General features: G+C 35.5%; 1 protein-coding gene and 1 long non-coding RNA gene across 42 annotated transcripts in view; both read left to right on the plus strand.

Moving 5' to 3' along the window:
• SEC31A (SEC31 homolog A, COPII coat complex component) overlaps positions 1–24,420 on the plus strand; it is a 71,234-nt gene that overhangs the window by 7,855 nt on the left and 38,959 nt on the right. For 33 of the 41 annotated variants that reach the window (XM_027059565.2, XM_015068082.3, XM_015068088.3 and 30 more), the window contains exons 2-10: positions 3,917–3,999; positions 4,658–4,781; positions 6,648–6,846; positions 9,010–9,105; positions 10,036–10,176; positions 11,528–11,670; positions 15,452–15,551; positions 18,570–18,731; positions 18,922–19,074. In XM_027059565.2, coding sequence (XP_026915366.1) covers positions 3,921–3,999; positions 4,658–4,781; positions 6,648–6,846; positions 9,010–9,105; positions 10,036–10,176; positions 11,528–11,670; positions 15,452–15,551; positions 18,570–18,731; positions 18,922–19,074 — 1,197 coding nt within the window. In that variant the 5' untranslated portion in view covers positions 3,917–3,920. The remainder of the gene's footprint in view (positions 1–3,916; positions 4,000–4,657; positions 4,782–6,647; positions 6,847–9,009; positions 9,106–10,035; positions 10,177–11,527; positions 11,671–15,451; positions 15,552–18,569; positions 18,732–18,921; positions 19,075–24,420) is intronic. The other 8 variants (XM_015068083.3, XM_053217178.1, XM_053217188.1 and 5 more) reach the window with 1 other exon arrangement.
• Positions 19,081–24,229, plus strand: LOC128314519 (uncharacterized). The gene is made up of 2 exons (XR_008296258.1): positions 19,081–20,472; positions 20,587–24,229. It is a non-coding gene; the product is annotated as an uncharacterized LOC128314519 (long non-coding RNA).

A 24,420-nucleotide genomic window follows, 5' to 3' on the forward strand; every position in this document is an offset into this window, starting at 1 on the left:
AAAAAGAAGGAAAACTTTTTTTATGACTCAAGTGTTATAACATTGGTATCAAAACGTGACAAGATTGCACAAAAGAAGAATAGACTCAGTCTCACAACTCTAGAAGCAAAATTCTGTTAAACAAATGGAATCTAGCAACACGTTAGTAGAAATACATCATGAGAAGTTTATTCAAGGTACAAAAAGATGGTCCATATTAAGAAATCTGTTAATATAATTTGTTTCAGTGATAGACCTAAGAAGAAGAATCTGTTCATTCTGATTACCTAATAAAAAGCGTTTGACAGAATTTAATACCTGGTCTTTATAAATAGCATTGAATAAAACAGTAATCGATGGCTAATTTCCTTACATTATATGTATTTATATCTATATGTGCATATGTATGTGTATTTCAAATCCTAAAGTCATGCTCCATGGTGATATAGTAGGCTTTTCCACTAAAGAAAGGAACAAGAAATCCCACTGTTATTGCTACTCTTTAATATGGTAGAACAAATACTACTAGCCTTTGTATAACAATAACAAGAAGACAGTCTATGTAATAGGGGTGGATTAGGGGTGAGCCACATTTACAAACAAACCAAAACATAAAATACTTGGGAATAAACAAACCCAATATGTCAAAAAGCTTAAAATAATACTGAAAGATAAAAAAAGAAGACTTAAAACGCAACATGGTCTTATTGGGAAGATTCTGCATTATGTCAGTTTCTCCATAAATTTATTATTATTTTTTAATTTTTTTAAATGTTTGTATTTGAGAGAGAGAGAGAGAGATCATGAGTGGGGAAGGGGCACAGAGAAAAGGAGACACAGAATCCAAAGTAGGCTCCAGGCTTTGAGCTGTCAGCACAGAGCCCAGTGTGGGCCTTGAACTCACGAACCACAAGGGCGGGACCTGAGTTGAAGTCAGATGCTTAACGGACTGAGCTACCCAGGCACCCCTGACCATAAGTTTATTAATTTGATGCAGATTCAGGAAACATATTAACATTCTCTTTTTTTCTGGAATTAGACAAGAACTATTCTGAAGTTTATGTAGTAAAATAAACAGTAATAATAGCAAAAAAAAAAAAATAGGGTGGGAGAAAAGCAATGGATAGAGGTTATTGGAATCATACTTCTGTAAAGCCTTAGTATTTAAAACAGTGGAGTGCTAGCATGTAAATAAATAGCAGATGGACATAAGGAATGGAAATCCAGAAATAAACCTAAATATATACAGGAATATAAATCCTAATCTACATCATAATACCTATAGGAATATAAACCTAAATATAGGAACTTAGTACATGATAAAAGTGATTATCTTAAAATTAGTAGGAAAAAGATAGACTTTTCAATAGTTTTGTTGTAATAAAAAAATAAACTATGAACATACATTGTATACCAGGACCTGAGTCAAAATTTAAAAGAAAAGCCACAAATGAATTTACCTAGAAGAAAAATATGGGTGAATTTCTTTATAACCTTGGCATGCAAAAGGCCTTTGTAGTTAATCAAAATTCAGAAACCATTTTTTAAAAAATGATAAATGTGACTACTAATTCATGGTACCTCCATACAATGGAATATTTTTCCATGATAAAAAGAAATGAATTATCAAGTCACAAAAAGACAGGGAAGAATTTTAAATGCCTGTTGCTAAGTGAAAGAAGCCAATCTCAAAAGGCTACATACTATCTAATTATAACTAAATGACATTCTAGAAAAGGCAAAAGTATGAGGAGAGGAAAGAGATCAGTGGTTGGCAGGAAGGAGGAGGAGGGATGGGGAGAGGAGGGGGATAAAGGTGGAACACAGAATTTTTAGGGCAGGAAAACTTCTGAATGATACTATAACTGTGGGTAGGTGGATATGTGTCATTATTCATTTGTCAAAACCCAAAGAGTATACCCTAAAGTAAACCGTGGACTTTGCTTGATAGTAATACACCAACATAGGTTGGTTGTAACAAATACACTACTGTGGTACAGGACAGTTTTATGGTGGGAAAGGCTGGGGTGGGGTGAGGGGAGGGGGATGGGGGAGAAGGTAGAGAGGTATGTGAGAACTCTATACTTTTCACTCAGTTTTTCTGTGAACCTGAAACAGCTCTGATAAATCTATTTTTTTTTAAAGTCAAAATCTTGGGGCGCCTGGGTGGCTCAGTTGGTTAAGTGTACAACTCGATTTCGGCTGGGATCATGATCTCACAGTTCAAGGTCCGAGGGATTCTCTCTATCTCCCTCTCTCTCTGACCTGCCCTTCCCCTGCTCATGCGCTCTCTCTCTCTCTCTCTCTCTCTCAAAATAAATAAACATTAAGAAAAAGAATCAAAATCTTGTGAAAGGTAAGAAAAATATCGTAACCAAAATAAAAAAATAAAGTCTGACAGACAACTCAGTAGAAAAATAGGCAAGAAGTATAGACAAGGATAGACAGAAAAGGTGTATTATGGATGGCCCATAACCTTATAAAAAGATGCTCAACATTATGGTATCAGAAATGCAAATTGTAACTACTTAAGAGTAAACATTGTTCATCTATCTGGTAAAAATCTAAAAGTGTTCCTCTTGTAAGGTGGTAGAGGGTGTGAAACAGTATAGTGATTATGGAGAGCAACTTGACAATAACCATCAATGTTACAATTGCATTTATCTTTCTTTTTAAGGTTTTAAATCTTATTTTTGAGAGGGAGAGAAAGTGAGCATGAGTGGGGAAGGGGCAGAGAGAGAAGGGGGGAATCCCAAGCAGGTGCAGAGCCCACTGCGGGGCTTGAACTCACAAACCCATGAACTGCGAGATCATTACCTGCACCACAATCCAGAGTCTGCCGGTTAACTGGCTGAACCATCCAGGTGCCCCAGAATTCCGTTATCTTTAACCCAGCAGTTTTGCTTCTGGAAATTTATAGCTATCCTGGCCCATGAATGGAATAACATGTACATATGGCTATTTATTTCAGCATTGTTTGTAAAAATAGCAAAAGATTAAAAACAACTCCAGTGTTCACCAGTAGTGGACGAAGTGAGTAAATTATGGTACATCTTACAGTGGAATACTGTGCCATGTGATATATTTATGTATAATAACAATTTTTTTTTTAAACTACAGCACAGTATTTTTCTACCAAAGTAACTTTAACAGAAAATACATAAACTAGTGGTATATGGAACCGTAGCTTGGAGTGACCGGCTATTTAAAATTTCTGCTAAATTTATCTTTAAAATCTGTGATGTTACTACATTCTTCTCTGAAATTAGCCTGTTTTAATTTAAAATTAATTTCTAAAACTGCTGTTGCAATTTAGTAATCCTGCTTTCAGAAAATGTACCTTGTTTATTGCGTGCCTTCTCTGGCCCCTGATGTACCGCCACCTGTCCTTACCTGAGAAGTATATTGTGTAGCAAAGTTAGTCCCTCACCCTGTATTGTTTTCTTTTTTTTTTTTTTTCAGACTGATTTTTCAGTTGAAGGACTGTAATTTGTAAACAATTCGAAAAGCCCTATATTTGTCTCAATAAAATTTAACAAGTTTTTCTTCTTTCTAATATTGAACATTCCTGACAAATGATACCGAAACCAGTTTGATTTATTGGCATTTGAACATTCTAATGATGTAGTCATTAGTTAAGTGTATTTCTATGTAAAAAAATGTCTTGTGTTTTTTTTTTTAACGTTTATTTACTTTTGAGACAGAGAGAGACAGAGCATGAATGGGGGAGGGTCAGAGAGAGAGAGAGGGAGACACAGAATCTGAAACAGGCTCCAGGCTCTGAGCTGTCAGCACAGAGCCTGACGCGGGGCTCGAACTCACGAGCCGTGAGATCATGACCTGTGCCAAAGTCGGACACTTAACCGACTGAGCCACCCAGGCGCCCCTCTATGTTTTGACATGTTCAGTTTATTTCTATATAAAGTATTCTCTTTAGCAGGATGAAGTTAAAGGAAGTAGACCGTACAGCCATGCAGGCCTGGAGCCCTGCCCAGAATCATCCCATTTACCTAGCTACAGGTAAGTTCAACAGAGAGAACATAGTAGGAGTCACTTATTTCTTCTTTTCCACATTTGGCCTATCCGTGCCTGTCCTTTTGAGATTCATATTAAGCTTCATCTCCTCTAGAAAGCCTCTCCTTCCCTAGCAGGATACCTCCATCCTCCTTGTGAACTGCGTTCAGTGACCTTCCTCTGTTGCCTTAGCACCTTGTTCATTATAGCATTAATCATGATATGTTACATTTATAGTGTGTTCCCCACTTCATAAGAGTTCTTTCATCATTATTCCTCCAGTGTTAAGCACGATAGATAACATGTTAAAAAAAAAAGCTAAGTATTGATTTGAATGAATAACAGTTTTGATGCTAGCATTTTTATATGAAGAGTTACATCATTTGTAGCTATAAGCGGACATTGTAAATAATAAACATCTACATGTTTAAAAAATTATCTTCACTACCCACTCTTAGAAGCATTATCTCTAAGCCTTGTGTCAGAATCTCATTGCTGTAGTAATTTAAGCATCTGTTCAATGGCACATATCCTGAGATTTTAGTCATAAGCAGCATTCATGAGTGAGATAATTGAAAAACATGCATTTAATTTCTGTTTTGTATGGTTTTCTCCAAGTCTTTTATTTTTGCATGTGTACTCACCATAAATGTATTTTCTATAGGAACATCTGCTCAGCAGTTGGATGCCACATTTAGTACCAATGCTTCCCTTGAGATATTTGAATTAGACCTTTCTGATCCATCCTTGGATATGAAATCTTGTGCCACTTTCTCTTCTTCTCACAGGTATGAGGTTGATTAATCTTAAATTCACATTATTTATGGTTGTGATTATTATGTTGTGGTTGATGCCTAATTTATCTATAAATAGGGTATTATTAGAAACTGCAAGGAATACCATCAATTACATGAAATATTTTGTGAAAAAGTATATGAGTCGATTTCTATTTTTTTTTTTTTAATATAATTTATTCTAAAATGGGCTAACATAGAGTGTATAAAGTGTGCTCTTGGTTTTTGGGGTAGATTCCCGTGGTTCATTTCTTACACACAACACCCAGTGTTCATCATCTCAACAAGTGCCCTCAATGTGCATCACCCATTTTCCCCTCTCCCCCACCCCCACATCCACCCTCAGTTTGTTCTCTGTATTTACGAGTCTTTTATGGTTTGCCTGTCTCCCTCCCTATATGAGTGAATTTCTGTGGAAGTAAAAGACTTTTTTATTTCTGACTGATGTGTGGGATAGGAGGGAAAGGCTCTTTTCCAGTAGTTTTTTTCCTCATGATACAGTAGACATACTTTCTTTTACCTCCTTTATCTCACCTGTTTACAAAAAAAGGATAAGTATGGTCAAAAAAAGGAGTGGTTGGATAATATTAAGATGTTGTTAAGATAATATTAAGATGTTAATAGGATTATCTCTGAATGGTAGGTTATTTTTATTTTTTCCTTGTACTTATCTATATTTAAAAACATTTCACAGAGATTTTTATTGACATGATTTTTGATACAGTGTTATTTGGATCGCCTTTCCAAGTACTTAACACCCTATTGTAATGCAGAAAAAGAACCCTTTCATCTGAGTAGTAAAATATGCTTTATTGTCTCAGTAGTTTGGCAGATTTTGGTGAAGAGATTGTACCCTAGCTAACGTAACTTCACATAGCTCAAATCATTAAGTCTCAATGGACCTCTCATCTTCAGAGCCCTCCTCTGTGATGGGAGCCTCAAATGCATTTTGTCTATTAGGTTTTCTACTCACCACCATTTGTTTCATTATATACCTCATGCCACCTTCATATTTCATCTCCTTTCAAACTATAATCTTTTATTCTCCACCAGTGGGGGCACTTGTCATAATAGACATAATTTTGATGTCATTTTTCCACTGTCATAATACATTACTTTTCTTAGAAAATTTCAGGGGCGCCTGGGTAACTCAGTTGGTTAAGTGTCTGACTCTTGATTTCGACTCAGGTCAGATCTAACAGGTTGTGAGATTGAGCCCCGTGTCGGGCTCTGCACTGACAGCATAGAGCCTGCTTGGAATTCTCTCTTTCCTCTCTCCCTGCCCCTCCCCTGCTTGTACTCTCTCTATCTCTCTCTCTAAATAAATAAGTAAACTTAAAAATTCACACACACACACACACACACACACACACACATATACGTAAAGAAAATTCCATATAACTCCTTTAACACCTTTACTATTTAACAGACCACTTGTCAGTGAGTACTTCTGTAATGAAACAATATCAAGGGAAATGGTTGATTAGCTCTATTTTACAGGTGAACTAAAAGCAGCTTAGGAGGATTAAGTAACTCACCCAGGGTCTCACAGTTTCTAAATGGTAAAACCATTCTTAAGCCCATATATTTTGACACACAAATCAGGTATACCTTGTGATACTATATTACCTCTACCAAAAAGGTTTTACTCTTTAAGATTATAAAATCAAATATGCACATATGAATACAAATAAAAACTAAAATGCTATTTCACCAAGTCATGCACAGTTACCAGGAATAGAGGAAAAGCAGTATTTTTAGATTATTTATGAAAACATAGGAATTAAATATGTAATTTCAAGTTCTTTTCTATAGTCATTTGACTTAAAAAATGAGTCATTTACTCATTTTCTCTTAAAGGTACCACAACTTGATTTGGGGGCCTTATAAGATGGATTCCAAAGGAAATGTCTCTGGAGTTCTGATTGCAGGTGGTGAAAATGGAAATATTATTCTTTATGATCCTTCTAAAATTATAGCTGGAGACAAGGAAGTTGTGATTGCCCAAAATGACAAGCATACCGGCCCAGTAAGAGCCTTGGATGTGAATATTTTCCAGGTTAGACTTTTGACATTTATTCATAATTCTTGAGATATGTGCTGCTTATTTGAAATAAGAATATGAGGAGAGCCTGTGTGGCTCAGTCAGTTAAGCGTCCGACTTCACCTCAGGTCATGATCTCATGGTTTATGAGTTTGAACCCCATGTCAGGCTCTGTGCTGACAGCTCAGAGACTGGAGCCTGCTTCAGATTCTGTGTCTCCCTCTCTCTCTGCCCCTCCCCTGCTCACACTCTGTCTCTCTCTGTCTCTCTCAAAAATAAATAAACATTAAAAAAAAAGAAAAGAATATAAATCTACTATGCCTCAGTCTTGGAATTGAAAGCTAAAAATGTGTGCCTGTGCAGGTTGATGAGTGAGTATATTTTTTTAAAGAATGGAGGGTTCAGAGTTGGGATCAGGGTAAATGATAATAATTCTATGGAGGGGTAAGTCTGATGGGTTTAATTCTACAAATCTGGAGCTGTAATGCCATCTGAGGATATTTTTTATTAAACATTAGGAGCTCCAGAGGTTGGAAACAATGACTTTTAAAAGTTTGTGCTAGTTCAGCATTAGGCTAGTGCTGTGGTGTCTGGTTAATCCTCTATTTCATTAATTGAAAAACTTTGTATTCATGACAGCGATTACTGCTCTATCAAATAATTAGAAAATTACACAAATACAGTGCAAATCTAATGGGTAGAAAAGAGTTAGTCTACTGTTGCCATCATAAACATTACTGAATATTAACTATATAGATGTATTGGTTAGTAAAGATCTTGAATTAATAGGATAGTAGAGCATAACAACCAAAACATAAATGTTATCTTAAGAAAGTTTAAAATGGGGCCACTGGGGTGGCTCAGTGGGTGAGCTTCTGATTCTTGATTTCAGCTCAGGTCATGATCCCAGGGTCGTGGGGTTGAGCCCTGAGTTGGGCTCCACACTGCGTGTGGAGCCTGCTTAAGATTCACTTTTTCTCTCTTTCTTTCTCTCTCTCTTTCCCCCTCTCTCTGCCCCTCTCCTCAGCTCATGCTCACTCTCAAATAAAAAGTTTAAAATAGTTATTTTTCTTGTATTATAAATAGGTACTTAGGATACAGAAATACAGAAACCCAAACTTCATTTCTATAGTTTATGGTACCTACTCTTTAGGTTAGATAGCTAGTTCTTTTGCTAATGAAACAACTGCTGATTATTGGTTAGTGTGTTGTATTATAGGTGACTACAACCATAGAATTCCTCTATTTCCATAGTTACATGATGGTCGATCAGGGAAGAATTTATAATAAGAATGAATAATAAGGGATGAAAGTCAATATATGAAACTCATTATCTTTCTGTACTTCCTATCACAGTTTTAGGGTATTGTTGATCCTTAAGGTATGCAACAGAGATAACCTAGAAATACTGCCACCCAGAATAAAATTGAGTGTAAATGAACTAGAAATACATGAGGATTTAAGACGAGATTTTTGTAGCCCTGTATTGGTCTGGCTCCAGAAGCTGGCTTTGAGGTATCTGTAGATCTAAGATGCTGTTATTTTAGGATTCAGTTATTGGTCTGAAAGCAATAATTGGTTTTGTCTGTTTTTGCCTTTTACAATCAGATCCCCTTCTAGGGATGCAGAAATGATAATCCCCATATGGTTGCATGATTGTTTAAGAATTTATCCATATAATTATTTTGTTTATGTCTTATCATGTCAGTAGACATGTTATCTTGTGAATGAAGTAGAATTTTATAATACACGTCTCTAAAACATCATTGCAGTTTCATGGAGTGCCTTGGTGGCTTAGTCAGTTAGGCATCTGACTTCAGCTTAGTTCGTGAGTTCAAGCCCGCATCAGGCTCTGTGCTGATAGCTCATACCCTAGAGCCTGCTTCAGATTCTGTGTCTCTCTCTCTCTCTACCCTTTTCCTGCTTGTGCTCCATCTCTCTCTCAAAAATAAATAAACGTTAAAAAATTTTTTTTAATTAAAAACAAAAATAAAACACTATCACAGTTTCAGATTATTATGCATAGTATTTAGGAATTCTTGAGTTCTGCTTTTTTTAATTAAACAGAAAAGTTGTGTGCCCTAAAACTCCTAGATCTTTCCATCTCTGAACAGTTAATTCTGAGTTCTCTTAATTATTCTTAAATGCTGTTTAGTTATTAATTATTTCTTACTGCAGACTAATCTGGTAGCCTCTGGTGCTAATGAATCTGAAATCTACATTTGGGATCTCAACAATTTTGCAACTCCAATGACACCAGGAGCGAAAACACAGGTATTGTGTTGATTTTAATGTAATCAAAATAACCAAAGTCAGTTCTTCAACACTTATTTCATTTTTTTCCACACAAAATATATTTGTTTAAAATCAGTGTTGTTATTGATTTTCCTTAGGTATTGTAAAGTACAGTATTAGTAAATGTGTTTCTTCAAGGTATCAGTGAGTCCTCAACAGCAAATATTTATTCAGTGCCTAACACCAGATATTGTTTGATGTACTTGACATACAGTAGTGAATAAAATAGACAAGTCTCTGGTAGTTTTTTCAGATATAGTATTATATATAGTATAGTATTATATATAGTATAGTATATATATAGTATAGTATTGCATTGTGTAGTATTTTGACAGTATCCAACCACAGAATAAAAATCATAGACTAGAAAGGAAACTAAATCTTTAAAAAAACAACTCCATCCCTTTCCTATGTATTTCTAATAAGTTAAGAGAGAACAATCCTCCACTTGCCTCCTTGAAGTTTATCTTATAATGGACCCCAGCATTTTGGCAATCTTAGAGGTAGCGTAATGGTAGCATAAGATCTACCATTTATAAAGATATTCTTCTAGTGGTCTAGGCTGTAACTTTTGTTCTCCCTAGTTGTCTGTCATACTGATCACCGTCTACTTTGTAGTTCATTATCTACCTTGTGGCAGTTGCAAAGTAAAGAAAAAGTGCTTGATATATAGCAGGAGCTTAATAAATGCCTGGTGAATGAGACAATATTAAACAAGGTAATATACTTGAAGTGGCATATATCTGAGCTTTAAGATGTATTGTATATATTGAGAACTTATGAATATAAAAAATTTGTGGAATGAATAGGTCAGATTTAAATTAATCCCTTTTTAAAAAGAAGGATCAGATTTTATAGTTAAATTTGACCGTAATTGGGAAATGGTTTTTAGTAGTTTATTCCTTTTAGCCTCCAGAAGATATCAGCTGCATTGCATGGAACAGACAAGTCCAGCATATTTTAGCGTCAGCCAGTCCCAGTGGCCGGGCCACTGTATGGGATCTTAGAAAAAATGAACCTATCATCAAAGTCAGTGACCATAGTAACAGGGTAAGTATATGATTGATTTATAACAAACATGTTATGTTTCTGCTGTAGGTATTTCTATATTGTTTGTCCGTGTTGACAGCAAATCAGATTTTTATAAAGGCAAATCCTGTCTTTTCATGGACCAATCATGTTGGAATGAGAAGATTTTTCCTTGGGGAAAATAATAAAGTTTCCAATAAACCATGCTGGATATTATTAATAATGAAGGGAGAGATTGTTAATTAAATAGCTTCTTCCCTGATATACTGATTGTTTTTATTTTATTAGCTGTTTCAAAGTATTATAGTAATATTTTATCTTTAGCTTTCTCTAGAACACACAGATTTTTCCTGCTAGTAATTGTGTGACTATGAACTTGTAGTTGCCAAACTCCTGGCTTCATCTCCTCTCATTAAGTACTGCTAAAGTGAGCTAATATTCTCCTACTTGCCCAGTAGATGTAGCTGTATAGCACATTAAAGTTTTGACCTTACAGATTCCTTAATACTGTGTGACAGTGTGCTATAAAATAATTTAGACATAATATAGGGCCTTATTTTGTTTGTTTTTAATTACATTATTTAGTTTGACATTTTTAGAAATAAGTTTGCCTAAATCCGAGAATATATATATAATTTAACTATAACAGCAAAAAACTATTTAGAAGAATATTTCATCAGGGTATTGTTTTCCAATGAATTAGGAATTTAAAACAAGTTTCAGTTGAATAAAGCATTTCAGTAAGCATTTCAGTCATCTTCTGGAATATTTAGTGGGACCTAAACTTCCAGGTAATTCTCAATAGTAATGTTAACTTATTCTATGTGAAAATTTAAATGGTAGTTGTTGCTTTAGATATTTTGTCTTGATTTTTTTGGCAAAATAGAGGAAAGGTGTGGATTTTTTTGTTATTATAATCTTTTATCTGTTTTCATTTTTCTGAAAGTATTAAATTTAAATTTATATAAAACTTTCCTCCTAGTTACAATTTTGACAGGTAAACTCATTTTTGGTACAGAATTATTCTGATCCAGAATGGTGATGTGTATTGAATAGCGAGATGAATTGAAAACATTCAACCTTTTACTTTAAAACTACTGTTTTGAGACTGTTTAATAAAATTTAATCGTTTTATTTAATCATTTAATCAAGAAGCATCATAGCTTGACATCTCCAAATGCAGGCTGTGAAGATAGCTGTCAGGGTTCAAAATTTAATAGTTTTAAGTTTGAGTTTTTTTTTTTTTTTAAAGAAACTAAGCCTGAGCTGATGTTTTCTACTGTTTGTTTCAACAAAGGCATATTCCTCAAGCTCATTTTGGCTCTTCATAAAGTAATAGGATTGATACAGTGTGAGCCTTAACTATCTGCAGATGCATTGCTCTGGGTTGGCGTGGCATCCTGATGTTGCGACTCAGATGGTCCTTGCCTCTGAGGATGATAGATTACCAGTGGTCCAGATGTGGGATCTTCGCTTTGCTTCCTCTCCACTCCGTGTCTTGGAAAATCATGCCAGGTATCATGCTGCTCATCTAAGGAACTTGATTTGTTTATTTGTAAAAACATATTTACTTCTTTGAATTATCAGATAATTATTTTTAAATTAAGGAATCTCCTTTGTCTCTATCCTGTAAAAGTTAAATGGTTTTTATTTGAAGCAGTAGTCATCTCATTTTCTGTTCCCAAAAATTCATATCATAACAGTACAAAAATGTGTTAAAGGATTTTCCGCTACTTATTTCATGTAATAATTAATAGATCAAATTTCCAGTATATCACAGCACTTTGGGACAACTCATGACATTATACAATTTGATCTTTATTAGGGTCATCATGCTTATGAAGAGTCTTCCATAACATTCAGTGACAAGCAACAATTGAAAAGTTTGTTTTATTTCTAAGTTTTTATTTTAGTTTAAAAGCATTATTGAGAAATTAGCTGGGTTATTCTGCTTTCAATTTTAATAAATGTGCAGATTTTCTACATAGATGTGAGGGGTAAAGCGTGCAACCCTTGGTCTTGGGGTTATGGAGTTTGAGCCCCACCTTGGGTGTAGAGATTACTTTAAAGAAATAAAATCTTTACAAATTAATAAAAATTTTAAAAATCAAAAGATATGAGAAATTACTTATGTGAATTCTGGTAGCATTAAATTTAGTTGGTAATTTGGCACATTTCCTGTCATTGATATTCAGGTGTCCAGGGGTTTATACATATTTTTTTCATGGTTTTAAACAAGAAACAAATCTCTTTTAATGGTAGTATTTTCTAGGGCACCTGGGTGGCTCAGTCGGTCCGACTTTGGCTCCGGTCATGATCTCATGGTTCATTGAGTTCAAGCCCCATATTGGGCTCTGTGCTGACAGCTCGGAGCCTGGCGCCTGCTTTGGATTCTGTGTCTTCCTCTCTCTGCCCCTAGACAGCTCACACTGTGTCTCTCTCTGTCTCTCTAAAGTAAATAAACATTTTTTAAAAATTAAGTCTTTTTTTTTTTATAATTTTTTTTAATGTTTGTTTATTTTTGAGAGAGAGAGAGAGACAGCGTGTGAGTAGGTGAGGAGCAAGAGAAGAAGACACAGAATCCGAAGCAGGCTCCAGGCTCTGAGCTGTCAGCACAGAACCCTACGCAGCGCTCAAACTTGTCAACCTTGAGATCATGACCTGAGTTGAAGTCGGACACTGAACCGACTGAGCCACCAAGGCGCCCCAGTCTTTTTGTTTTCTTAAACATGGTCTTTCAAAAAGTAAAAGTTTAAATTTGATTATGTCCATTTTATAAGTTTAAAAAATATTTGTGTTTTTTGTGACCTATCAAAAAACACTTTATCTAACTCAGTGACACAAACAAAACGTTTCTCCTGTGGCTTCTCCTAGAAGATTTATAATATTAACTTTTAAAAAAAAATTTTTTTTAACGTTTGTTTATTTTTGAGACAGAGAGAGACAGAGCACGAATGGGGGAGGGGCAGAGAGAGAAGGAGACACAGAATCCGAAGCAGGCTCCAGGCTCTGAGCTGTCAGCACAGAGCCTGATGCGGGGCTCGAACCCACAGACTGTGAGATCATGACCTGAGCTGAAGTTGGATGCCTAACCAACTGAGCCACCCAGGGGCCCTGAAACAAACAAACAAACAAACAAAGCTAACTAGCTAGCTAGCTAGTTAGCTTGCTAGCTCTAATATTTTCTAAGTACTTTGGGGCTTTCTTTCCTATTTAGGGATATATACACTAAAACTTTAAATCCCTTTTCTCCCACTGGGAGAAATCTTAAAGTTTGTGACCTCTACTTTAGCTTTAGGAGAAGAGTGCAGTAAAAATGTAATCCTATTCAGATGTTATGCTTCAATCAGCTTTTTAGTAAAGAAAGGATGATTCTGAGAAGTCTTAATATTTTTCTGTTAGATAAGGTTTTATTCATTCATTTAACACATACTTCTTGAACATGTGCTCTGTACCAAGCACTGTACTGAGATTCAGTAATGTAACAGACAAAAATCTCTGCCCTCGGGGAACTTACATTATGGTGGGAGGACAACTAACATTTATATAACATGTAAAATGTACAAACACTTTGAATGTTAGCTTGATTAATTCTCATAACAAACCTGTGGTATAGATCCTATTAACCCATTTTACAAATTGGAAATTGAGGCTCAGCAAGGTAAACTTGGCCTATGTCACATAACTAGTCAAGTGCTTACTTCCGACCCAAACTTTCTGATCCCAGAATCCATGCTCTTAACACTTTATTGTACTGCCAGTTTTAGGAGTGATCATAATTTAGCAAGACAGAAAACCATACTGAGTGCTAGGAGCAAATCAACTCTCTAGTTTCTCAATTTTCTCCTTCTAATATATGCAAGAGTTACATTATAGGATCTTTAAGGTCCCTTCCAGCTCTATAATTCTGTGATATTTTTGTCTTCCTAAATGATCTTTAAAATGTGATATTAAATATGTACAGATTTTTTTCAGAGTCATTCTTGACATGCCTTGAAATTCTTGACATGCATGATTAGATTCTAATGGGAGGACTGTTATAAAGTATATTATTGATACAATTGTGGAAATTTGAATATAGACTATATATTTTTATTTAAAAAAATTTTTTTGATGTTTATTTTTGAGAGAAAGGGTAGACAGAGCATGAGTGGGGGAGAGGCAGAGAGAGAGGGAAACACAGAATCTGAAGCAAGCTCCAGACTCTGAACTGTCAGCACAGAGCCTGACGTGGGGCTCAAACCCACAAACCGCGAGATGATGACCTGAGCCGAAGTCGGACACTTAACCAACTGAGCCACCCAGGCGCCCCCAGACTATATATTTTTAAATGCTACATATAAATAATAAATATTTTCAGTATGTAATTGTATTATGGCTACATAGAAGAATGTTTATATCCTCAGAGATAAGTGTAGGGGTGACATGTCATAGTATCTGCAATTAACTCTCAAGTGGTCAGTGTATATGTGGAGAGAGAGAGAGAGAGAGAGGGAGAGAAACACATTAAGTAAATGTGGCCAAATCAGTGAGTCAGGGTGAGGAATATAAGGCTGTACATCTTACTGTCCTTATAATTTTTACAAAGATTTTAACTTTTTCTTTTTAATTTTTTTTAACATTTATTTTTGAGAGACAAAGAGAGAGCATGAGCATGGGAGGGTCAGAGAGAGAGAGAGACAGACAGACAGAATCTGAAGCAGGCTTCAGGCTCTGAGCTGTCAGCATAGAGCCCAATGCGGGGCTCAAACTCACGAACCATGAGATCATGACTGGAGGCGAAGTCGGACTCTTTTTTTTTTTTTTTTTAAATTTTTTTTTAACGTTTATTTATTTTTGAGACAGAGAGAGACAGAGCATGAACGGGGGAGGGGCAGAGAGAGAGGGAGACACAGAATCCGAAACAGGCTCCAGGTTCTGAGCGGTCAGCACAGAGCCCGACGCGGGGCTCGAACTCACGGACCGCGAGATCATGACCTGAGCTGAAGTCGGACGCTTAACCGACTGAGCCACCCAGGCACCCCAGTTTTAACTTTTTAAAAATATAATGTTGGAAGCAAAAGCCAATCTTAAACAATTTGAGTTCTTTTCCTATACTGTATTTCCCTGATTATGAGAGGATATTGAATATCTTTTCAGTGATCAAAGAACATACACATTCCTAAATTGCTTTCCAGAAAGATTATATTAAATTACACTTCTATTAGCAGTATGTTTCTCCAAAGCCTAAGCAGGAATCATTTGGAGACTTGGTTTTCTCAAGATTAAAAATTTCTTCACCTCGTGTTTTTTATAGGGGGATTTTGGCAATTGCTTGGAGCATGGCAGATCCTGAATTGTTGCTGAGCTGTGGAAAAGATGCTAAGATTCTCTGCTCCAACCCAAACACAGGAGAGGTATGGGGAGGAAATGTTTCTCCAGCTTACAGCCAGTATAATTTTATCTCTAGATGAATAAGTAATTTTCCATAAGGATTCTTTAGTGTATTATTATAATTAAAGACAAGAGATGGAGGTATGTGTGAGATGTTAGTCTAGCAGAGATTTTATCAGGAACATTATCTAAGCTCAGCTGTTTCTTCTAAGAAAATCAGCCACTGAAATAGTATATTTGAAATTAGTAACCATCTCCCACTCCCCATTTCCAATAAACTGTGTTTACCTACACTCAGAAATACTTCATTTGATTTATTTAACGTGATCTCTGGAAATCGGTGTCTTCAAAGTTTGGGTCTTTTTCCTGCTTTCCCATTTCTGAAGATCCTGACTTTTGGAAATCAGTAAATGTATGGGTTTTTTTGTTGGTTTGTTTGTTTTTTGTTTTTTCATGTTTATTTATTTTGAGAGAGAGAGAACGTACACAAGGGAGTGGCAGAGAGAGAGGGAAAGAGAGAGATTCCCAAGCAGACTCCATCCTCAGCATGGAGCCTGACACAGGGTTTGAACTCACAACTGTGAGATCACAACCAGAGCCGATGTCAAGAATTGGAGCCACCCAGGAGCCCAAGTAGATGTATGTTTTCAATCTCTCTTCTGAACTATACAGCAGGAATATAATACATCACAATATAATATTTGTCATATGTCCTACCCATAGAAATTTACATGTAGGAAATTTTACCCCTTATTAAATATAAATGTCATATAAATATAACTTAATTGCTTTTAATTGCTTTGGGTTAAGTTAATGGGCTAAAAAATCTCTTAACTATTAAAAATTATTTTTCTTAGTTGAATGAATGGCTTCCGTCTTTTTCAGTATTGGGGAAGAGATCATAGATTTTTTTTTTAAGTTTTTATTTTCACTCCAGTTAGCTAACATACAGTGTTATATTAGTTTCAAGTGTACAATATGGTAACTCAACACTTTCATACATCACCCTGTGCTCATCACAAAGTGCACTCCTATTACCTATTACCCCATTACCTATTTAACCCATCAAGACCATAGATATTACTTACAGCTTTTCAACTTTTACCTTCTATAATTATGATAGATTATTGTAAGTGTTTTGCTAGTTACTCTGATGGAATGCTAGCAAATATAAGAATATCTTCAATAGGTTTTAATCTATAATATTAAGATAGAAACAAGCACTTTTGTTATTTGATTTGTGGTTTAAAATTTTCAGATGCAGTGATATCTGTAAGAATATAGAAACATTAAAGTTAGGGGACATAGGGCACCCAGGTGTCTCAGTCAGTTAAGCATCTGATTCTTGATTTCAGCTCAGGTTATGATCTCACAGTTTGTGAATTTGAGCCCACGTCAGGCTCTGCACTGGCAGCACAGAGCCTGCTTGAGATTTTTCTCTCTCCCTCTCTCTCTGCCCTTTCCTGCTAGCAAGCATGCACTCTTTCTCTCTCAAAAAATTTTTTAAAAGTTAGGGGACATAGGAGAAAAAAATTAAAATAGTAAGTTTTGCCTCATGTGATTTGTAGACCAAATAATAAAATCTTGCATTTTATACTGTGCCTTCCCAAGTGAGTTCAGAATCATGGAAATTACTCTAATATTCTTAATTATATGATTTGATAAAATGAATTTTTGCATATGATTAGTTGTGTGTGCTTAGAATTTGAAGGAATAAACTTTTAGTACGTGCTGCAACTAAAAACTTTAGTAGATTTTTATTCAGATGCAAATTAGGAACAGACCAGTGATTCACATTTGAAGCTATGAGTCTTATCAACCTTAAGCCTTAAAGACAAGCAGGCTAGGGGTGCCTGGGTGGCTCAGGCGGTTAACTGTCCGATGTCAGCTCAGGTCATGATCTCATGGTTCATGGGTTCGAGCCCCATGTCAGTCTCTGTCCTAACAGCTTAGAGCCTGGAGCCTGCTTTGGATTCTGTGTCTCCTTTCATTCTCTCTCTCTCTCTCTCTCTCAAAAATAAAAAATAAAAAAATAAACATTAAAAAAATTTAAAAAAAAAGATGAGCAGGCTAAATGCCTTTCACTTAGTTGTTTTCTTATAAAGTAAAACATTCAAAATGTCTGAGTCAAATTTAAGATAATTTGACTTCTTTTTTTTTTTTTTTTTTAATTTTTTAATGTTTATTTATTTTTGAGACAGAGAGCATGAGCAGGGGAGGGGCAGAGAGAGAGGGAGACACAGAATCTGAAGCAGGCTCCCGGCTCCGAGCTGATAGCACAGAGCCCCATGAGGGGCTGGAACCCACGAACTGTGAGATCATGACCTGAGCTGAAGTGGGACACTTAACCAAGACTTAGACACCCAGGCGCCCCTTGACTTCTTAAAACCATAAAACTTTTGTTCCTATAAGCATCAATTAGCATCACACTAACTTTGAGTTAGCAATAATTATTACATTGTAAATGTTTTATATCAACCATTTTTTATAGTTTTTCCATATTGTTTCCTTTTAAAGAAAACTGTTTATGCTAAATATGTTTCTATTTTGCAGTAATAAGAATGCTGTATACATGGTTTTGCTTGAGTAAAAGCCAAATTCTCAGTGAATTCTTCCTCCTTGAGGTTATTTTTTAAATTTGGTCTTCAAATAGTTTAATTATGGTTGTTTGGATCTTGGCAAGCAAAAGAGCAGAAGACCATTATCTTTGAGTTTAACAAGCTTACTATAATAGATTTTTCTGGTCTTTCAGATGCACCCACTACTACCATTTCAATAAAAACAGGAAAACCTTAGTTTTTAATACGCACTTCTTCTAAATTTGATTGAAACTTTGAATAAGCATTATTATTTTTATCATAATAGGTCATCAAAATGGGCTTCTAATATTTTAAACAAGTATTTATAATTTTTTTTCCTGGCTCAAGACTCTTTCTAAAAGGAATTATTTAATTAAGCTGCACTTGTTAATCATATTAATACAGGTGTTTTGGCTGTAAAGTGGTTATACTGTTTTCTGACTTTTTGTTGTTGTTGCTTAGGTGTTATATGAACTTCCCACCAACACACAGTGGTGCTTTGATATTCAGTGGTGTCCCAGAAATCCTGCTGTCTTATCAGCTGCTTCCTTTGATGGGCGAATCAGCGTTTACTCTATCATGGGTGGGAGCGCAGATGGCTTAAGGCAGAAACAAGTTGACAAGGTAATAGAAAGCGTTAAGATTTTAAATCGTAACAATTGAAAAATATCATCTTATCATGGTATTATTTTGAAAATGACTTTACTATCAATGCTATGGATTAATTGAATAATTGTGATAAAAATATTTCTTGAGTATGACTTGAAAACGTAATGTAATCTCATATAAATTATACTTGCATTATTTTTTTTAGCTCTCATCATCTTTTGGGAATCTTGATCCCTTTGGCACAGGACAGCCCCTTCCACCATTACAAATTCCTCAGCAAACTGCTCAGCATAGTATAGTGTTGCCTCTGAAGAAGCCACCCAAGTGGATCCGAAGGCCTGTTGGTGCTTCCTTTTCAGTAGGTGGATTTGTTTTTATGGTCCATAAGCACAAAGGACATCTTTTAGTAAAGGGTTCTTATAGGATCACTCAGATGGAAGAAGATTGAGTGTGAAATATGTCTGTAGATTTTTCATTATTCAAAATGGTTTCTCAGGAAAAATAGGACCTACTTTGTTTTTTACTTTAAATTGTGGTAAAATATACATAACATAAAATTTACCATGTTAGCCATTTAGAAACATAACAGTTCAATGGCATTAAGTACATTTACATCGTAGTACAACCATCACACTGTCCATCCCCTTATTAAACTTGCCTTCCTTCTCTCTCTCTCCTTCCTTCATAATTTTCTTCTTCATTTTCTTCTTTTTTTAATTTGGAGGAAAGTGTATCTGTGTGTTCTCCTTCCTTCTCTTTATTCCTTGCAACTTTTTTTAATTGCCAATTTCTTTTCTTTTTTTTATGGTAAAAATATGTAACGAAATTTACCATCATAATCATGTTTAAGTGTAAATTACAGTATGTTAACTAAATACGTTTGTTGTACAACAGATCATCAGAACTTTTTTATCTTGTAAAACTTAAACTCTTTTACTATTGAACAGCAACTGCTCGTTTTCCCCTTCCCTAGCCCCTGGTAATCAAATTTTACTTTCTGTTTCTCTGAGTTTGACAACTATCAATACCTCATATAAATGGAATCATGCAATATTTGTCTTTTTGTGATTGATTTGTTTCACATAGCATAAGGTCCTCAAGGTGTTGCAGTGTCTGACAAGATTTCCTATTTTTAAAAGGCTGAGAAATAGTCCACATTTTCTTTATCCATTAATTTATCTGTGGACATTTAGTTTGCTTCCACCTCTTGCTATTATGAATAATGCTGCAATGAACATTCGTGTGCAGATATGTCTTTGAGATCCTATTTTCAATTCTTTTGGATATATACCCAGAAGTAGGATTGCTGGATCTTATGGTAATTCTATTTTTAATTTTTTAATGAGCCTCCCTACTGTTTCCCATAGTGGCTGTACCATTTTACATTCCCATCAACAGTGCACATGGGTTCTAATTTTTCCACATCCTCACTAACATGCTGTTTTTTAAGTTTTTTAGATAATAGTCAATGGGTGGGAGATGATAATCTCATTGTGGTTTGATTTGCATTTTCCTAATGATTAGTGATGTGGAGCATCTTTTCATGTATCTGTTGGCCGTCTGTATGTCATCTTTGGAGAAATGTCTGTTCAAGTCCTTTGCTCATTTTTTAATCAGGTTGTTTTTGGGTTTTTTTTGGTCACTGAGTTATAGGAGTTCTTTATGGATTCTAAATGTTAACTCTGAATGTTAACAGATAAATGATCTGTAAATATTTTCTCCCATTCTGTAGGTAGCTTTTTTTACTCTGTTGATTGTTTACTTTCTGAACAGAAGCCTCATTTGTCTATTTTTGCTTTTGTTGCCTGTGCTTTTGGTATTACATCTATATCATTGTCAAATTAATGACTTCAGCTTAGAAAAACTTCAGCTTAGAAAACTCTGGTAGATCAGAAAGAAGAAATAAAGTCCTTTCCTAAATATTCTTATTTCACTACTGCTTTTAAGTCTTGTATAGAACAGACCATTTGTCCAGTGTTGGGTTACTTTCTTCATACAACCTACAGGTAAAATAAAATTTCATTAGTAGTAATATTAATAGCTGAAGTGTATTTTTTTAATAGCTAAAGTATATTTATGTACTGTGTGCCAGACATTGTTCTAAGCATTTTGCATATAGTAACATTTAATTCTCAGAACTGCTTATAAAATAGCTATTACTATTACCTCTGTTTTGTAGATAAAGAGAAGCACAGAGAAATTAAAGAACTTGTCTAATCTTACAGATATAAAGATTTTAGCTATTCTACTGTCAACCTAATCTGATGCCTCCTGTGCATAATGATGAGAGTGAGTCTGTTGGTGATAATGCCTAAAACTAAGATAGTAAACTTACATTATTTGAGGTGGCTGGCTGGCTTAGTCGGTAGAATATGAGACTCTTGATCTTGGGGTCATGAGTTCAAGTCCCACACTGCAGGTAGAGATTACTTAAAAAAATAAACATATTATTCAACTTCCCATCATTGTAACAGAATTTGTACACAACATAGAATTCTGTATATTCACTTTTACCAAAACTGAATGAATTATCTCTGCAGCTACTACTGAGTTCTTGATATCATTCTTCTATTAATCAGGCTTGGAACTTTTCCTTTGACCTCTTGTATTCATTCCTTAGGTCCAGATATTGCTCTCTTGATAAATCTCTTGGATTTAATTCTTCTTTTTACATTGTGGTTACTCTGCCTAATTTTTCATCTTTCACACTGAGCTGTTATATGATAGCATGTCTATTGCTTATCTATTCCCCCTCCAATCTATACTGCATACTCTAGATTAATCTTCCTAAAATAGACCTTTGATTATGTCACTCATAAATCCATTCTTTGGATTTAATTAGTGTCATCATTCCTGTTTAGTTTTCTCTACCATCTGTACTCCTGCCTTTGAATTTTTTCCCTTATGACTTTCCACTTTCTTGACTGAATCCCAACCATTCATCTAGTTAGTTCCTTCCTTCCCTAAGTAATTGATAATTTATTATTTTAAAATTGTATATGTACAAGGTTTAAAAGAAAACCACCTGTTCAGAAAAGATCCCCCAAATATAAGCTTCTTGGGGACAGACTGTCTAGTTCCCAGGTATGTTTTTAGTGCCTAGAATGGTGCCTGACAAATAGAAAGCGTTCACTATATATTTATCTTTGGAATGAGAAGTGAACGTCTTCCTCCTCCCCATTCACCCTCCTCTACTTACTAGTATTGGAGTATTATAAAGACAATAAATAACACTCTTTTCTTCCCCATATGAGTTTAAAACCAAATAAGGGAGATGGAGAATCAAAATATCAGCTTTAGTGCTGCCATAAGCTCGATTGGAGGCTATAGTTTAGATGTGTTCAACCATAATGTACCTTTTAACAAACTAGAACATAGACTGTGAGAGCTGTGCTGTTTTGTTTGCTTCTATATTTTCAGTTTCTGATTTGATGACTTTTTTTTTTTTAGCTTCACCCGTGCATTAGGCAGCCTTACTAACCTAGTTACAGGCAAGTCCAAGTACTGGAGGGCTTTCTTTAAAGGTGCTGGCAGCTTATCTATATGCACTATTGCTTTATGAAGAAAGGTACAAAAAGAAGCCGTGAAGAGCTGATGTGAGCATGTTGCATTTCTTTCCTGAAGAAAATCAGTCAGTTCTCTTCCAGGAGAGTGCGAAGGACAGAAGAGGCTGGAAGTGTTCTTCCTCTGCTAGTTCCTCTTACAGAATGCAAGAAAAATGCCCTCTCTGTGGACATGAGGGGTAGAATTCAGTGTCCCCCTCAAATATCTTTAGGTTGCCATTGAAGTTTTAGAAGTTAGGGTTATTTTTGTGATTATCTTTATAAGTGTAAATAATATACCTAAATGTCCATGTCTTGATATATCAACTTCATATGGTATTAATTAAAACTCTTCTGTGCAGTATTAAATTCGTACATTTACACTTCCTTCCAATTTTTCCAATTTCTTATTTCTACCAATTTTGGTAAATTACAGTATTTTTATATTGTTAAGACTTTAAAAATATTTTTATTGTGTTCAATATCCATATTTGTTTTGGTTGATTTGAAAAAATGATGACTAACAGGCAGCACTTACCATTATTGCAATTAAGTGACATTATATTATTACATAGAACCAAGTAAATGGGTAAATCCTCTTGTGAAACCCAGTTTAGGTCTTGGTTTTGGAGGGTGCAGTTTCATCAACTCCCCTAAAATTTGGGGAAACCTAGCAGTTTTGCCTTTCTGTAAAGTTCCATATCCTGTGTGGTATTACCTGCACCACATTTAGAACCTACAAGTGCCTATTGTTTCAGTTGTATTTTCATGTTAAATTCCATAAAGATAGTGGTTTATGTTTTCTTGGTATTTCCTAGAGTGCGTGACATAACAAAAACTTTGAACATAGTAAACATTTAAAAAGATAAGCTTATGGGGGCACCATGGGTGGCTCAGTTGGTTAAGGGCCCGACTTCAGCTCAGGTCATGACCTTGTGATTCATGAGTTCGAGCCCTGCATCAGGCTCTGTGCTGACAGCTCAGAGCCTGGAGCTTGCTCGGATTCTGTGTCCCCCTATTATCTCTCTGCCTCTACCCCATTCTCACTCTGTCTCTCTCTCTCAAAAATATATAAACATTAAAAAAAATAAGTTTATGTAAAAACCATAATCCTTATACAAAAATTACTGAGTATGAAGGATGAAGTTTGGTTCTGTGCTTCCTTCCTTACCTATATTTATTTGTATAAATAAATCAGATATTAACTGTATATTTGCTATATACAAGGTATTGTAGGTACTGTAGGAGATACAAGACTCAGTAGATACAGAACCACAGAACCTTCCTTGGAAGTATAGGAGAGGCAGAACTTTGCATCTACCCTCCTAGGATTTTCACCTGGGCCTGAGAATTAAATTGACAAGACAAATTAACAGGAGAAAAGCATACAAATTTTTATGTATACCTGGGCCCTCATTGGGAAATGAAGATGCAAACAAATGGCAAAACCTAAGTGCTTATATACTAGGTTGAACAAAAAATGGCAGTTGTACCTAAAATATTTAGAGAGACTAAAGGGAGATAATTATCATTTAACAAGTCTCTTTGTATATATTTCTCTCAGCCTGACTCCCACCTCTGGTGATAAGAATGTTTCTTTCCCCCTGGAATAGACAGGGCAACTCTCACATGGGAGTTTCATCTCCTGCTTTTAGGAAGAAAAGAGGAAGTCAGAGGCACCTGGATGGCTCAGCCAGTTAAGCGTCCAACTCTTGATATCAGCTCAAGTCATGATCTTGTGGTTTGTGAGTTCCAACCCCCGAGTCAGGGTCCACGCTGACAGTGCAGAATCTGCTTGGGATCCTCTCTCTCTCTCCCTCTCCCTCTCCCTCTCCCTCTCCCTCTCCCTGTCTCTGTCCCTCTCTCTCCTCCCCCCCTCCATCTCTGTCTCTGTCTCTGTCTCTGTCTCTCTCTCTCTTTCTCTCTCTCTGTCCCTCCCCAGCTCATTCTCTTTTTCTCTCTCTCTCTCTCTCAAAATAAATAAATATTTAAAAAAAAAAAAAAAAGGCAGGTCAGGGTGCCTTTCTTTCCTGCTGTCTTTCAAGTAGTCTTTAGCTCCAAATAATCCTTATGCCAAATGGGATATTTTGGAGGGGCATATTCTGCCACCCTTTAAAACTTAGAGCCTAGGACAGAAGGTGAGGCAAATACATACAGCTAAT

This window comes from Acinonyx jubatus, chromosome B1 (assembly GCF_027475565.1).
Source record: "Acinonyx jubatus isolate Ajub_Pintada_27869175 chromosome B1, VMU_Ajub_asm_v1.0, whole genome shotgun sequence".
In the NCBI taxonomy this organism is placed as follows: Eukaryota; Metazoa; Chordata; class Mammalia; order Carnivora; family Felidae; genus Acinonyx; species Acinonyx jubatus.